Genomic DNA, 17,515 nt, shown 5'->3' with positions numbered 1-17,515 from the left:
TTCGGGGATGTCTTGGCTCTGTCTGGCCCTCCCTTTCCTTCCTCTGTTGTGAGTGGACTTGGCTCCACCCTCGTTGTAACTCAAAGTGAAGCCTTCGATTCTCCCATGGTGGGGCTGCCATGGCAGCACCTGGCCCAGGCGAACCTCTGCCTGCCCAGCTCTGTGTCCACTCACTCTTTTGGTTTGTGTATATAATTTGCAAGGCGAGTCATCTCCCAAGGAAGAGGCTGGTGTTTTTATCCCCATTTTACAGATATGAAAGCTGAGGTTGTGAGTGGGTGATAGTGACTGACGGGGTTTGTCCCTGTGTCCCCTCGGGCCAGTCTGGTGCCCCTACCCTCTTGTTGCTCAGCAATATCCAAGTCTGAAGACCCCCTCACAGAGCCCAGAAGGGAACCCTGGTTTGGAAATCAAATCATGAGATTTCAAAAACCAGTGAGGGTTGTGTGGGAAGAATGTTCTAGCAGAGGTCCGGGAAGCTAGGGCCCTGGTTTCCACAGACTCCTAGCAAACCAGTGTAATGGCTGGGACAGGTGGTGGGAGGGGTCCCGGCCACGATGAGAGTTGTCGTCATTATCAGGAAGCTGGGCTTGAGCATAAGGGCACCGCCATGGAGGAGCTCAAGGCTCCATGGGGCCTGTGTGCCCGGACTTTACAAAGAGTCAACTACAGATCAGTTCCTCAGCCACCCAGCGTCATTTCAAGTGCTCATCAGCTACGTGTGTGTCTACCGTAGAGGACGGCATGCCTGTGGGCACCGGCACCAACACAGGCAGCGTCTCAAAGTGTGTCAGATGCACTGTGTTGGGGACAGCACTCGAGGTTTAGGTGGAAAGCGTTTTGGAGAGAAAGAAGGAAGCCAGTGGGCATGGATGGGCTCACGTGACTCGCTGAGTTGGTGGGTGGCCAGTGCCAGCATGGCGGCTGGCATTCAGCCAGCATCCTGGGAAATAGAAGAAGGTGATGCCCCAGATATTTCCAGGTACTCACCCCTCTAAGTGACACCCAGTTGCCATCGTCCTCCATGGCTTGAGAGGTCAGTAGAATATGGCCAAGGACACAGAGGAACTTTCAAGGCTGGGTCAGGAAGGCACTGCGGCTTCCCCCTCTGTCTCTTGATCCAGTTTCCAGTGGCTGAGGCTGGTTTGGGTTTTGTGTCTTTCAATCCTTTCCTGCTGTGCGCATGCCAGGCTCTGCTCTGGGCTCCCGCCATGTGAGTTGGCCTGCTCCATATTTCACATGACGCTTTCAAACTTAGTTTGTTTTGATTCCATAATTTTCACGTCCTGTTGAATCTCACAGTGCGTGTGGGCTTTCCTGCTGTCTGGCTAGGTGCATTTAGAGCTGAGAATATGTTTTCTGTGTCTGCGTTGCTTTCACAGACGTGCTGGGATGTGCTGGCCAGGGCAGCGCTGACGCCATGGGCGTTTCCAGGGGATGTTTCGTGTGCTCTTGATGCTCGCTGCAGGGTTGTCATTGCTGATGGGAGGCAGGTGACAGGTGGGGCTTTGCCTGTCGCAAGGTTCTCCTGACTGCCTTCTGCACTTACCAGTAAGAGGGAATGGCCCAGTCTCTAGCTGTAGTACAGATTTTGTCCATTTCTGGACCTGGCTTTGCCTCCTACAATATGAGACTCTCACATCAGGGAGCCCAGGGTTGTGGATACTGGGGACCGAATGACTTTGAGGACTGGCCTACTGAGCTAAAGGTGAACCCCGTCTGTCCACAATCGTTTTCCTCACTGTGACGGCTGCTTTGTTTGATGGGTTTGCAACTGCTTGGCCTACTTTTGATTTGTGTGAGCAAAACATGTGCCTTTCTCCACCCCTTCCCCTTTATCTTGTGTTTTCGTGTTGAAAGTCGGCCTTTTTTCACACAACATGGCTAGGTCTCATTGCTACTTAATCCATGGTGCTAGACTCTGACTTCTAGCTGGTACGTTTAGGCCACTCCCAGTTAAAGAGATTGTTGAAAGGGGAGGGGGACTCCTGCCACTTGGCGGGACAAACGGCCCTTAGCTACAATCCACGTTCACACAGTTTTGAAAAGCAGGACAGGCTCAGAACGACAGAGAGATGCACAGGAGCCCTGTTGGAGCAAGCTGACTTTTAAGCTGAGTCTTGAAGACTGTACTATAATGAACCTTAACTGCTGAGGGAACGGGGAGGGCTGTGGGCGCCATCCAAGCCGCCATTTTATATGAAGGAAAGGGCTGCTGTTATGACTGGAAGCAGTTCTGTCATGTTTTATGGATAACGTGCTGGTGCGAGGCTGGGCCTGAGGGAGGGGACAACAGTAGGCTGGCCAGGGAGTGGGTCACTATGATGTGAATTGGAGAACTCAGAGAGTGCACAGAAGGGGTCAGGTGCCACTGCCAGGTAGAAGGGACATTGGGACACGGTGCTGTGCCTGAGGCCCTGAGATGCCAAGTGTCTTGGTCCTTCCCTGCGGCGGGGGTGGGGGTGGGGTAGAGCTGGCAAGCTCAGGGCAGGTGTGGCCAGTGTGGGTCCTGTGATGCAGGCCTTACTAGGAGCAGATTGAGCAGGGAGTCGGGCTGAGGGCAGGGAGGCTGCAGTTGGGCTGGGTGGGGCTGTGGGAGGGAAGGAGAGGGCAGGACAGCATGCTTGCTTCCAGACACGGGATGCAGCAGCTTTCAAGGCCCCTAGCACGGGCCTCCCTCCCCCCAGCTGCCCTGCGATGCTTATGCTGGAGAGGAAGCACAAAAGCCTGGGCAGGCAGAGGGGACAGCAGGAAAGCCTGTGGCAACGGGCGCTAGCACGTCTGGTCATCCGCAGTAACTCTAAGACCCAGTCTCAGGAGATGGCAAGAGACAGAATTTCCTCATCCATGTGTGAGCAGAGGAATCTCCCATTTTCACCCCTAGACCTTTGTCCCATGTGTGCCAGAGAAACCCAGGGTGCCCTGCCTTTCTTCCTAGAGGACACTGGGCGCCAGCCTGGGTAGGGATGAGCCTCCTCCTTCCTCTGAAGTGGCAGAAACCCTTGGGTGGAGTTGTGTGACTCTGGATGGAAGTACACTGCAGGGCTCACGGATGGGGTCTGGAACTCTGCTTAGAGCTGTCTTCAGAGCTTTGTTACAGAGCCCCTGCCTTGGGCGGGGAAGATCACTGATCAGAGCAGCTTAAACGCAGAGCTGCCACCCCTATTGAACCGGAACTCCTCTCTGATTGTCTGCTGCCCCACTGGCAGGGGTGTTTGCTTGCTCAGTGGTCCCTTCCCAAGTTCTCCCAGGACTCTGAATGCAGTTTTCTTTATGCCAAGGGTTTTGGACACACCTGGGCATGCACAGTGCAAACCTACAAACTCTCTCACCTCTGCCAGAGACGATAGGGTCAGTAAACAGCACACTGGGTTGTGAGGTGGACTCACCAATGTGGGGGAGGGGGGCTTTAGAATCAGGAACCCAGAAAGGAATCCAAGGTGCTGGGTCATGGCGTGGTGTCTAGACTGAAAAACCACGCAATGTCACTGGATCCTGGAGATGCCCTATGAACTGGAACAGGGGCAGTGCCGGGTCACAACCACCCAAGGATAGCTGGGGTCCACACACATGCACAGGGCAGCTAGCTCTTTTTTACTGGTCCTTGTATCCTAGAGCCTGGGCAGGCCAGGAGGACAAAGGGTGACCAGGATATTTAACGGATAGTTTGGAAGTTTGCTATAAAGAACTGGCTTCTACCTTCTCTTTCACCTGCTTGTCACTGGGCTTTACAACGCGTGGCCCGTGGTTGGGACAAATATTTGCAATGTGTGAGCAGAGAAGTGGTGGGCACAGAACGTGCTGTGCACGCACACACGTGCGCGCGCACACACACACACACACACACACACACACACACACACCACTGGAGTGAGAGGCCAGGGCGACTGCAGATCTTCTCTCTCAGCCTTGGCGAGTGGAGGAGATCAGCTCCCTTCCCCCAGGGCCCTGAGCTAGAGCAAGACTGGGCCCTTCTTCTCTGCCCCAGCCCCAGAGCTGTCAGCACCATCCAGGAGCAGTGAGCCCAGCAGAGGGCCAGCTGCTGGCTGAGCAGCTCCTGCAGGACGCAGCAGCCTTGGGGACAGTGCCTGGGTGTCCTCCTGCCCTCACCCTGAGAAGCCACTGCAGGGTGGGGGCGGGGCACTGAGAGCCAGACAGTGGACACCACTCACGTGCCAGGCAGCTGAGCTGTGGACCTGGGCTGCCTGGGAAAGAAATGCTAACCCTGTGAGCCTGCGTGCCCCTGCCTAGGTGTCTGGCCTAAAGCAGTAAAGCCCCATGCTCTCACAGAACTCTGTGTGGATGCTCTAGTTCCCTAATCTCCTAGACAGAGGAGCGCTGCGCACCCAGACTTTCTCCAGTGAGTGCCGTTGTGCTCAGGTTGTTCTGGGAACAGGTAAGTGATGCTCTGAGCAGCTGCCCCTGGTGAGAAGAAGTGAGCTTCAAATTTCCACTCACGCCCTTCTGGGCACCAGCAGCTGATAAAACACGCACCTTTCCACGACAGCCTTTAAAACGCCCCCTCTCTCCGAGCATTAGCTGTGCCCTGCCTGGGCCACTAAATGCTTTATGCATAGCCTATAAATCTGTTCCTTCAAGTTTTCCATTTCCAGACAAGAGAGTCCTCCTGTCTGTCTCTGGGATCTCTCTGGCCTCTCAGGTTTAAGAGCTGTGCTCTGGAGGGAAGACTCTTCCTTGGCCTCCGCCCTGGGCCCTGGCTTGACCCCTGCACATGTTCCCGTGCTGCCGTTAGGTGCAGGTGCCACCTCGTGGACTGTCACCAGCACTTTGCTACTTTGTGGGTCCTCCTTTCTTCCTTCTCCACCCCTTTTCTTTCTTCCTTTCAACCCCCTAATAAGACATATGAGAGAAAAAGGATAGAGAGAAAAAGAAAGAGATCCCTGAATAACATCGGGGGGGTGGGGGTGGGGTGGCATTAATGATAGACCACTTCCTGCTGGTTAGGGGCATCAGCTCCTTGGGGGAAAGTTTGACCTTTGCGGTCAGGGTATCTTTTTTCTTCCTGTTATTTCTTCATTGTGCATGACTACTTAGCAAATCACTACCAACAGTAACTAACAACCTACCCTGCCTCTTGGCGCCTTAGCATTTTTTTCTCCATTTATTTATTTAGTCACTTTACAGCCTGATGCCAGCCTCCTCCCTCCTTTCCTTCCAGTCCCGCCCTCAGCCCTAGCATTTATATATTCTCTGAAAAGTCCCCAGAATTCCAAATACCACACAGTCGCAGAAACTGTCTGCAGCTGGAAAAAACATGCCTCTGCTGGGAGCATGAGGCAAATCATAGTCAGCTGCTGCAAAGCTGCCCTATATCCCCACACTTGGGATTAAAATAAAAAGATATTCTTACAATATTGCTGTGTTTTTTCTTTGTTTGGTTTGGTTTTGTTTTTCAAGACAGGGTTTCTCTGTGTGATAGCCCTTGCTGTCCTGGACTCACTATGTAGACCAGGCTGGCCTCGAACTCACAAGAGATCCTCCTGCCTCTGCTTCCTGAGTGCTGAGATTAAAGGCATGGGGCACCATGCACAGTTTATTGCTGTGTTTTTTGTTTGGTTGGTTGTTGGTTTTTTTTTTTTTTTTTTTTTTCGAGACAAGGTTTCTCTGTGATAGTTTTGGCTGTCCTAGACTCACTTTGTAGACCAGGCTGGCCTCAAACTCACAGTGATCTGCCTGCCTCTGCCTCCCGAGTGCTGGGATTAAAGGCATGCGCCACCACGCCCGGCACGGTTGTTGGTTTTTCTAGACAAGGTTTCTCTGTGTAGCCTTGGCTGTCCTAGACTCACTATGTAGACCAGGCTGGCCTCAAACTCAGAGATTGACTTGCTTCTGCCTCCCGGGCGGGCGCTGGGATTAAAGGCGTGCGCCACCACCGCATGGATTTACTGCTGTGCTTTTAAAGAAACTAAACTTTGAAAATTGTCATCACATTTCCTATTACTGTTTTAGGCCATTAATTGTGTTTAGCAGGAAATTATAAACTGAGACATTTTCTATTGTGAGAGCTAAACAAAAGCCATCTTGTAGAGAAAGCCCCCCCACCCCCCTACCCCCACACTTGGAAGCCAACTCAGGAGGTGAAGAACACAGAATGTTACAACAGATGAGAAAAAACAAGTCCCCCTGCAGCTTGGCTCAAGGCCCCCCTGTTCTGCCTCCCCCCTCCCCTCCTCTGCACCTTATATAAACCCTGTACTTTAAGGAGGAGGGGCGCCACCTTCCTCAGTTTCTGGGGAAACGGAAGGTCCTTGCTCTGGAGTTTGCTCTATAAAAAAAGGCCCTGTGTGAATTGCATCTGGCTGGTCTCTGGCTGTCTACGGGGGTCTCGAGACTTGGGCATAACGCTATGAACTAGATGCGTTTTCAGGTCAGAGGCCAAAGTTTTCAAGAGACCTCTCCTGCTCAGTTCTAATCTTCATCAGCTTTGATGGTATTCGCAGCTTTTCATTTCCTGTGGAGATACAAGCGGCTCTGCATCCCCAGTGCAAAATTTTGCTGTCTTCGTTCTGATACTGACACATCTTTATAGTATATAAGTTGGTTTAATCACAGCTCTTTTCTGTCACCTGGCCACTCTCAGCGGCTCTTGTCTGAGACAGCTCATGCTGTTTGCTGTGGGGCCTCAAGCCAGGCCGCCCCCCCTCCCCAGTTCCCAATCGCAAGAAATTGGCCTTGGATATCTCTTTTGTACCTACACTCATTGGTCCAATGGCAGTCCTTACCAAATTGCCTGCACAGCCCTGGAAACCTAGGCCTTATTTATGGCTTATATTTAGAAAACCAATTGCCCCCAGAGAGTCTTTGTTCAAAAATTTGTTGCAAATTACCAATTCCTCACAATTAAAGCACCGGGAGTTTTGATATTGGAGACCTCTAGCTATGATATTAGCACAGTACGTTAGAACCAATATCTGTCAAATCCCTTACACACACTCCATAGGCACTGCCTGCACCTTTAACGGTCTAACAACCTTTTTACATTTGGAATTCTTTTTTTCATACACCAAGGTCCACCCCTCCTCTAACTCTGGCAGAGCGGTAGGTTTGAGAGCAACCTTTTGTCTTGAAACAGGCTGTGTCATCAAACCATCTTCCTGCCTTTTCAGCTTTTCTCTGATCCAGCCACCCTCTGCCACAGTTTCTGTCCCTCTTTCCTCCTGTGAGAAACGCCCCCCCCCGCCGGCACCCCGCCCCCCAGCTCTCTCGCTCAGTCTACAGAACTGAGCCTTTTCTCTTTCTTGTGGTGCTCCTCGCTTCCCAAGTGTTTCTATTTCCAAGACCAATTTTTCCAAATTGCTCAGCCAGTCTCCCAATCTTTCTTTCCTTTTTTTTTTTTTTTTTTTTTTTTTTTTTTTTTTTAACTTTTATTTCTGGGGTTGGGGAGAAGGTAAGGAGAGAAGGCAGGGAAGTGGGGAAAGAGCAAGGCCAAGGGTAGGCAAAAGCGCCCTCCCAATGCTTCTTTTGAAACAGAACGCAGGAAGAAGAAAAAAGAGAAAATTCCCTCTGGGAGCAAAGTGGGGGCATAGCCCAGGGTAGCAGCGGCAGTAAATTCTTTTTGTTGGCATCTTGAAATGAAATATTCATTCCTTCATCCCCTGTCATTTCTCAAATTTCCCATCCTGCCCAGCCTCACTCTGGGTACCACTCTGGGCACCACTTGTAACTGATGTTTTGCTACTTTGTGGGTTCTTCTTTCCCCCTGCTCCATCCCTTTGTTCCCTTTCATCCCCCTAATACTAGATATAAGACAGAAAAAAGAGAGGAAAGGAAAGAGATGCCTGAATAAAGTCAGGGGCCAGGAAAGGGGCAACGTTATCATTAGAACACTTCCTGCTGATGAGGGGCACCGAGCTCCTTGGGGGCGTGTTTGACCTTGACTGTCAGGAAACCTAATTTCTTCTTGTTGTTGTTTGTTCTCTGTGCACAACTACTTAACACACTGCAGCCAACAGTCCACCCTGCCTCTCAGGCTGTAGCATTTATATACCCTCTGCAGAGTCCTCAGAATTTCAAACATCATGCGGTCGCAGAAACTTATCTACAGCTGGCAAAACCACGCCTCTGCTGGAGCACGAGGCAAACCATAGTGAGCTGCTGCAATCAATCTGAAGCAGCCCCATAACCCCCACGTCTGGGATGAAAACAAAAGCATATTCTTACAATATTGCTGTATTTTAAAAACGGATACAAATTCCAAAATTGTTACTACAATGGACACCTCACGAGACAGGCTTCTGCAGCAAGTACAACAGGGACCGTGTTTGGGCGTTCTGTGACTGGCTCCTCCTCACACTGGTCTGAATCTGGAGCTGTCACTCAGGGAAGCGTCCCAGTTCCCTCTGCAGGGTGGCTGCCTCTCTGAAAGTGTTGGAATCACAATTCACAGTGCATCGATCCGAGATATGTACGGGGTGTTTCCAGAGGATTCTCTCTGACGGTGCCACAGTCGCGAATGGGTGTTGTGGGTATGGGTTCCTCACTGGGAAAGTGAGGGCATATGGGTTGACATGAGGGCAGATTGAGAGCCTGCTCCATCTTGCCTGGAGGCACCTCAGGATGACAATGTGGGCTAGACTGGTCATGCCAGCCCCTTAATATCAGACTTTTCCAGAATCAAGAGCTAAGAAATGAGACCCAGTCTCTGGTCTTTTGTTACAGGTACACAGGATGGACTGAGAGTCCGTGGCAGGTAGAACGCTCAGAGGTCTCTAAGATAAAGACACAGTGGCACCACAAACGTCCCGTGTGAGCCTTTTCCTTTAGAAGGTTTTCTTTTATATAGCATGACACATGTGACATGGAAACAAATTTACCTAACGAGGACCATATTCCACAGTCATCCTTTGTATCATGAAATAGAAAATTGACAGGTCATCAACATTATTCATAAGTCATAAAATTTTATGCCTTTTCTGTGCCTGTATTAACTATGGCAAGAGAAGGAGAAGTGTTGGCCACTTGTGATGGACCCACGAGTCACTCCTCCTGAGGGTTGCCCAGCTGATGGCCTGAGAGGGTCTTTTGTGGCTTCAGCCAGGTAGAGCACTTGGGGTGCCTGATGGGCGGGGACATCAGATACAAAACACACCAATCCTCAGTTCATGTTTTTGTGCTACAGTTTTCCTAAAATGATTTAAACTTTTGAACTAGAAAAAAAAAGTCTTAATTTTAAATGTATTATCTCTATTTGAATAAAATTGACTAAATTTATAGTTTCATGTGTACATCTACTCTGTGAAATGACTTAACCCTATTCATCCAATCGACAGCCTCGCCAGCTCCCAGAATTCCCTCTGTGTGTAGCACAAGCTCCTAAGATCAGTTCTCAGCCAGTCCCAGTAGACAGTCGTGTCATTCTGCCCAAAGCCAGCAGCGAATCAGATCTCCAGAACTTAGGCCTCCTGTGCCACAGGAACTTTGTATCTTGTAAATGTCTTTAATTCCTCTGATGAGTGGATGAGGTGAGAGCCTTACCCAAGCTGAGCTCAGAACGGTTCCCTGGGCCTAGGCCTGGAAGCTTCTAACCTCACTACAATCTCCTCTTCTGTAAGCCCAGACCTTGAAGGCTTCAGCTTCCAGTCTCTGTCTGCTAACCTAGGCCTAGAATGTTTTCAGCCTCTGAGACTTAACTGCCGATTAGGTTCACCCTTTCCACCTCTTTCTGAACTCTGGCTGGCTGGCTCAACTCAGCTGTTCTGGCTCAAACGCCTCTCCAAGGTGACTGACTCAGACTGGCTTCTCTTGGCTTTTGACTGAATTATCCTGCTTGGAAAAACTGCCACAAACTCAGCTGCACTGACTGCAGGAATTGAACAGAACTGAGGAGAACCCAACTAATTCAACTCTGTCCCTGAGCTGTCCTTAAATAGCCTGTCTTTCCTGTCTGTCCTCATGAGAGTCCGGCATACCCTCTCTGACTCATTCTGTCATATTGGGTCATAGTGCTGCCATGATGCCTTCCAGGGGGAAGAACAAACTGACTTCAGTCACCAAAGCCCTAGAGCAACAGTGACACAAAGGACAGGTGGCAAGTGGGCCGTTGTGTCCAGTTACAACCCAGTTTGGGGCCTGGCTCAGGGGGAGTGACTGTGGGTCATGAAGGGGCTGCCCTGTATTCCATGAAGTCTTACCTCTGTGTAGATGTCCTAAGATGTGTTTATGCTACTAAAAGGGTTTTCTAGCAGCTGGTGGTAAGTGTTTATATTTAATATTAACTATGCATGAAAAATAGAGCAGACATTTACATTAAATATATACACTTGGGTAGTGGTTGGAATCAGACATGGCTCTGGCATGTCATGAGAGGTAAGTCCACTCTGTCCTTTGGTGGGAGGTGTTGGGCTCAGGAAACATGTAATTTCCTGTGATCCACTGCAGTCCCAAGATGTGTGCAGAGCAGGGCGGGGCATGGAGCCTCAACTGCAGAGTTTAGGCAACTGAAAGGTAGAGAGGTTTAAGTGGTTTGGTCAGGGTCAACACAAAGATGACTGACAGACTGTGGTCAGCATGGAGTTTGCTCCCTGGTGGCAAACTTTCCAGAGTCCTATTTTTGGTATCTTAAGACTCTGAACTAGGGGATTGTGTCCCTGCTCCACATGTCCTACCAGACCCAGGGTTCTTTTAAAGATTTATTTATTTATTATGTATACAATGCACATCAGATCACATTATAGATGGTTGTGAGCCACCATGTGGTTGCTGGGAATTGAACTCATGACCTCTGGAAGAGCAGTCAGTGCTCTTAACCACTGAGCCATCTCTCCAGCCCCGACCCAGGGTTCTTTAGGAAAAGGAAGCTCTGAAAAGGTGCCTGAGCCCAGGGAAGAGCTCACGGTCTCCACTTCCTAGGTTTCCATTCCTGGCCTCAAATATTGCAGCATCCCTCAGGGTGACCCTCCTCCTCAGTAGAAGGTGTGATAGTGTGGAAGGGTTAAGGCAAGAAGCAGATCGCCAGCGATCCAGACATGTGACCCCCATCCCCTGGGCTCTGTCAGAGTCCCACTGACAACCAACAACCTCACATGATGAGGGTTCTAAGCCTAGGATAGTCCCAAGCCACCGCCACTGCAGGGCTGCCTTAATAATGAACAAGCCCGGGTGAGCAGTTAGTGCTACTTCACGGGGCCATGTGCCCATGAGTTGGCGTCTCATGGTCTTAGACCATGGGGTTGTACCTATGTCAGCTGGCGACTGAGCCCCTGTCTACACATCTGGACAAAGGCCTGGCTGAGAACAGGCAGTGGCTGCAGTTTCCTGCTCACGGCCATCACTAAAACCTATTTTCACAGCCTGCCTCCCCTCAGATTCTGCAGAGGAGGCACCGAGTGACCTCTCTTTGAGGGACCAGGCCAGAATCAGATCCTGTGACCCCTTACAGGACACTGCTTGAATGCCATCCAGGCCCTTTTCCATCATAAGAAACCAAAATCTTCAGGGCACTGCCCCTTGTCGCTATATTTACAGCTGTCCCTAATAGCAGGGATCTGGTGCTGTTTTTTAAAGAAAACCCCAAGTGTTCAATTTTACCAATAAAGACGCAGGAGCCAGATGCTGGGGTGAAAGCCTGCTAGCTCAGAGAGGTAGAGAAACCTCATGTCCCAGAAGGAAAAAGCCCCTTCTCCTTCTCCACAATGTCTTAAGGACTTGTCAATTCAACGCCCTTCCTTTCTCTTTATTCTCTATCAGCTGGGTTTTTCCCCCCTCTGCCTCTTGATCTAGGGTTAACTTTATTTAATCCTGTTTACAGAAAGCTCTTGGGTTAAAGGTATGTGCTAGGTCTGAGCCACACCATGACCACCTGTTTACAATAAACAGAAAATTCCTGGATTAAAGGTGTGTGTTAGGGCTCAACCACACCAGACAGGAAACAGGGTTTTGTGGCAATACATTGTATCGGTTCAGCCTATTGGGTCCCAATAACTGACACAGAGTCTGAAACCTACTTTAAGGCTGCCAGCACTATGACGGGCAGAATCTAAACTGATTCTAGTCTACTCATAAGTTAAAACAAACTGCTCTAGACCTCATACATACATATATCCCAAGCACTTGCCAGTCTGATCCTCGGGCTGCTTCTCTCCCACTTCCTCCCAACTGTCAAATCGTGGCTACGCCCCCTCTCCAGGAAGTCCCACCTTTCGCTTCCTGCCCTTCTGCCCAGCTGACTGGCTAAGCAGCACTATGTGTACAGTTGCTACATCCACTCAGGACATTCCTCCACAATTCCCCCTTTTAGTCTAATAATAAATAAAAGCCCTTTACCTATACATTTACATTATTACATCATATACACTACAGAGACAAGAACCACAAGACAGTCGCTATGTTCATGCTGTACTCACAATGTTTCGCTGTCTTCAACCCCATCAGAGACTTGAGGAGGAATAAAATTAATTAGCTGAGTAAATAGGAAGTGCAGGTTAGCAGCTTTCAAAATGAAAAAAGTGACAGAGACGCCTCGCCGCCTGAACAGTCACCCAAAACTTTCTAACACGTTGGAGCGTCGTCTTCAGCCTTCTGGCCCACTTTATCTGGCAGGCATATTTGTGAAGCAGGGACTATTGAGGACTTGCCTGCCCTGTCTTGGCAGAGTGTGGCCATCAACTCCACCTGCACCCATTTCAGTTTGCCCATTTCAGGCAGAATTCTGTCTGTGGCAGAAAACAAGGACATTTTTGCTCAGTGGCTGGTTTGCCACATCTGAAGCCATCTCCATAAGGAAGTTCCCCGATGCTCATTACCTTCTTTGAGGCAGGCTGGGTGTTGCCAGGAGTCAACCTGTCTCATTTTCAAAGAATCCTCAAAACAATAAAAAAATTCTTTAAAAGCCATATTCTGTAGGTCTCTGAGGTTTTTGAAGACCTTATCTAAATATTTTACCTTATCTGTCTATTGAACCTATGACTTATATTCTTGTGATAAAATTGAATAGTACAATGAATTAAACTTATATCAATATATACCAATGATTTAAAAATAGCCTTGTGGGTAACAATCAAGGCCTTAAGTTGAGGAGTAGATTCAAGAATCCACCTTTTGTCCTATCATTCCTATATATTTCTATATTCTCAGAGAAAAAAAATCCCTGAGTCCAACTTCATTCTCTCTCTGAATAAGACCATTAATAACATATCCAATTCCCAATTAAAATAAATATCCATAGCCCAAAACCTTACCCAACCCCCCCTTTAAGGGAAATGGGATGGTGTTCTCTTTTTAAGGCTTCTTCAGGCTGATTTGGGACAAATAATACCCACGTAGGGGCCCAAATAAAACTGGGAAAATGGTTAAACAAGCTAGAGATAGAATTTGTGGTCCAGTCTCTAAATATTGAGAAATTCAAGCTTAATAAAAGTTCTGTGTGGGACAGTGTGAAATGCTGGACAACTTGGAATCCGGAGCTTTCTTTGAAGCTGTCCTGGGAGCTGCTCTGTCCTGATGACGAACAGCAAGCGAAGCTCTTGTGGCTGGGACATGAGGGACGCGGGACGTCAGCGTCTCCGCCTGCTGGAGGGAGGGACGCGGGACGTCAGCGTCTCCGCCTGCTGAAGGGAGGGACGCGGGACGTCAGCGTCTCCGCCTGCTGGAGGGAGGGACGCGGGACGTCAGCGTCTCCGCCTGCTGGAGGGAGGGACGCGGGACGTCAGCGTCTCCGCCTGCTGGAGGGAGGGACGCGGGACGTCAGCATCTCCGCCTGCTGGAGGGAGGGACGCGGGACGTCAGCGTCTCCGCCTGCTGGAGGGAGGGACGCGGGACGTCAGCGTCTCCGCCTGCTGGAGGGAGGGACGCGGGACGTCAGCGTCTCCGCCTGCTGGAGGACGCATCCTGTCGGGTCTGAGCCAGCATCAGTGCCTGGTACTTTTGTTCTGAAATTATATAATTTCTCCCAAGCATTATAGAGCTCTAAAACTATAAATGCACGAGGTGTGCAGGATGCACAGAACAATCGAGGCTGGTTCTGTAGTTTGAATTTATGTCCGTATAGACTGACTTAAGTTAGCAGTCTCCCTTTCATCTGAAAGACCCCCGAAGGGAGACCCTCACTCAAGCCTCGGGAAGGCGCGCACCCAAAGACACACAAACGACCGTCTTGCTGTAAACACATGAGGCAGTTTATTGGCGGAGCTCCGGGTCGACACGTATCTCACGCAGGAGACAGAGGGGTCGACCCAGAAGCCCAGGGGCTTAGGGTTTATATGGACAAGGGTCGGGGAGGGGGGAGCGGGAAGTTTTGGCACGGCCACACACAATTGGTTGTTTCAAACATTTGAACATCAGCAAATTGTGTAGGCAGATCTGGGGTAAGGTCAGACTTAATCACACGGGAACAGTCCTTGGCTCTTGTTTTTCTCGGAACCTGAGGGTAGATGTTTATCTGAGCTAACAACACATCTGGTTAAACTCAAACCTGGAACATTGTGTGCGGGCCTCAAGGCGGGATTAAGCAAACACCATAAGATTGGATGAGGGGTCTTTGATCATTACTCACTCGACCATGTCCGGTACCTGTTTCTCTCAGGAATTTGTCCTTGTGTATCCTCCCTATCTTTTAAGGCCAGCTGGTCCCTGGAACACTCAATAGGCTTTGTCTCCTAGCTCCACATTCTTTGTGACTTATCATCTGGGGCCTTGGGCTAGCATACCTGCCGACCTGCACTTATGAGTTAGCTCTGCTGTTCTGGTTGCTTTAATGCTAATTAAAAATTCTCTTTCACATCCAGGCTGTTTTATTTTGACCTCTTTCAAAGAGGAAGTATATTACCACTGCCAAAGAACACACAATCATTATTTAATTGAAATCAAAACAAGATTGTATAGTTCTAAATGTCCTTCTCCAGGCTCTATGGCACCTGATGGCTAGGCTAGGCTGCTACCTGTCTCCTGAGAAAATGTGTCCCATTTTAGAGACAAACTGGTTGCCCTGAGCAAAAGAAGAGGCATTAAGCCTTAAATAAACTTATGCATACCGTAGGCCCCTTGTGCCTGGGTTTTCACACTTACACAAACTCCTATTTTAGAGTTTATGCATACCCTAGGCATCTTGTACCTGGGTTTTTACATTTACATAAACCCCCATTTTAGAGTTTATACATACCCTAGGCGTCTTGTACCTGGGTTTTTACATTTGTTGCGGGTGTTTTTATCTCACCTCTTCTCTCCATAGGGGGTGGAAACTTCCACCTTTTAAACTAAATGCCTTCTCTAGGCTCTATGGCGCCTGATGGATAGACCAGGCCACTCGCTACCTGTCTCCCGAGAAAAAGTATCCCGTTTTAGAGACAAGCCAGTTGCCCTGAGCAAAAGAAAAGGCATTAAGGTTATCCTTTTAAGTGTATGAATTTTAGCCTTTGAGTTTTTGGGACCTAACTAGGCTGACATGTACTTTGTCGCCTGTAAGTTCTCGGAGTCGTTTTGCATCTGATGTGACCATCACCTGTCCCCCTCCCATCCCCCGTGAAAGTAGCTCATGTTTAGAGGGATAAGCCTGCTGCCAGAGCAATGACACCTCAACTCAGCATACAAAGGCTTTTCGATGTGAGAAGCATGCACTTTGCTTGTCTGTTAAGGAAAATTTTGTAGGTTTAAATCCTAGGCTGTTTTTGCAAGTAACTTATCAGCAGGGGGGGTCACACCCTGCGGAGACCAGGCTGGTCTAAGAACTCACAGAGATCCACCTGCCTTTTTCTCCATTGTGTTAAGATTAATGGTGTGTGCCACCACCGGTCTTGCACAAATATTTCATGTCAATTCCAGTCAAAATCTACAAAAATCTCAAGTAATATTGAAGAGTAACAAAAAAAAAAAAAAAAATCTAAGTCTTGGGTCAGTTGCACCAATTTAGGCTTCAGTAAGGGAAGCCCTGTCCACCATCATTTTGTATTTAGTTATTGCTAATTCCCATAGGTGGACCCTTTCCAGAGAGAGCTGATAAACACCTTGCAGCTAATAAGTTTTGAATTTCAGCGTTATCAACTCTACGAAAAAGAGTTTGGTTCCTTCTTCCCCTCTCATTGTTGGTAACTTAGCCTGGCATCTCTCAGCTTTCTGCCTTTCTCCCTGAACAACAAAAGGCAAGAAAAGGCCAAAGGAATGAAGGAGCCTTCTGCCCTAGTGTGATGGAGGGGAACCATAGCCGTTTATTCCCCCCACCAAACTATAACAAAGTATCCTTTTTTCAAGGGTGTGGATACACTAAATACTGGGCACCAATTTGTTGCAATAAATTGTATTGGTTTGGCCTATTGGTCCCAATAACTGACACAGAGTCTGAAACCTACTTTAAGGCTGCCAGCACTATGACGGGCAGAATCTAAACTGATTCTAGTCTACTCGTAAATTAAAACAAACTACTCTAAACCTCATAACATACATATATCCCAAGCACTTGCCAGTCTGATCCTCGGGCCGCTTCTCCTGCTACCTGTCAACTGTCAAATTGTGGCTCTGCCCCCTCTCCAGGAAGTCCCACTCTCCACTTCCTGCCCTTCTCCCAGCTGATTGGCTAAACCGTGCTTTATTGACAGTTGTTACATCCACTCAAGACATCCTCCACAGAGTTTTGTTTTGTTTTGTTTTGTTTTTCAGGTTTTTTGAGACAGGGTTTCTCTGTGTAGCCTTGGCTGTCCTGGACTCACTTTATAGACCAGACTGGCCTCGAATTCACAGCGATCCACCTGCCTCTGCCTCCTGAGTGCTGGGATTAAAGGCGTACCCCACCACGCCCAGCCAGATACAGGGTTTTACAGTTCACAATTTCGGGGTTCACAATGGAAGCAAATAACCCACCACAGGTATTCACCCCAACCATAAAAATTTTTTTTCCAAACATAAAATTTTTGTTGCTGCTTCTACTGTTATGAATCACAATGTGAATATCTGATATATGACCCCAGTGAAAGTGAAAGGTCAATCCCCAAAGGAGCTGTGACCCACAGGTTGAGAACTACCGGTATACACAAAAGTGACATTAAGAAATGTGTGGCTCGTGTCCGCCTACTCGTGCCACGGCGCGTGCGCGCGCCTAGGGGGCGGGACTTCCTTGGAAAGATGGCGGCCAGCGGCCTTCGCGGGGCTGCTGCCCCCAGTACCTCGGTGAAGCCCATTTTCAGTCGCGACCTGCCCGAGGCCAAGCGGAGGGTGCGCGAGCTCTACCGAGCTTGGTATCGGGAGGTGCCGAACACTGTGCACTCATTCCAGCTGGATATCACCGTAAAGCAGGGACGGGATAAAGTCCGAGAGACGTTCATGAAGAATGCCCACGTCACAGACCCCAGGGTGGTTGATCTCCTGGTCATTAAGGGGAAGATGGAGCTCCAGGAAACCATTGAGATACGGAAGCAGAAGACACACATTATGCGGTTCTTCCATGAAACAGAAACACCAAGGCCAAAGGATTTGCTGTCCAAGTTCTATATTGGCCATGACCCATGAGGTCACCCAACGGGAAGGTGCATGTTAATATTTAATTAGAGTAGTAATAAACTCACTGATGGTG

At 49.1% G+C, this 17,515-nt stretch overlaps 1 protein-coding gene across 1 annotated transcript; it reads left to right on the top strand.

Moving 5' to 3' along the window:
• The first annotated feature begins 17,052 nt into the window (after positions 1-17,052).
• LOC127203169 (NADH dehydrogenase [ubiquinone] 1 alpha subcomplex subunit 6-like) lies at positions 17,053-17,515 on the top strand. The gene has a single exon (XM_051161968.1). The coding sequence runs from the start codon at positions 17,068-17,070 to the stop codon at positions 17,449-17,451; it is 384 nt and encodes a 127-aa protein (XP_051017925.1). The 5' UTR covers positions 17,053-17,067; the 3' UTR covers positions 17,452-17,515.

This window comes from Acomys russatus, chromosome 19, assembly GCF_903995435.1.
Source record: "Acomys russatus chromosome 19, mAcoRus1.1, whole genome shotgun sequence".
NCBI lineage: Eukaryota > Metazoa > Chordata > Mammalia > Rodentia > Muridae > Acomys > Acomys russatus.
This window is presented reverse-complemented; position numbering and strand designations above follow the sequence as displayed.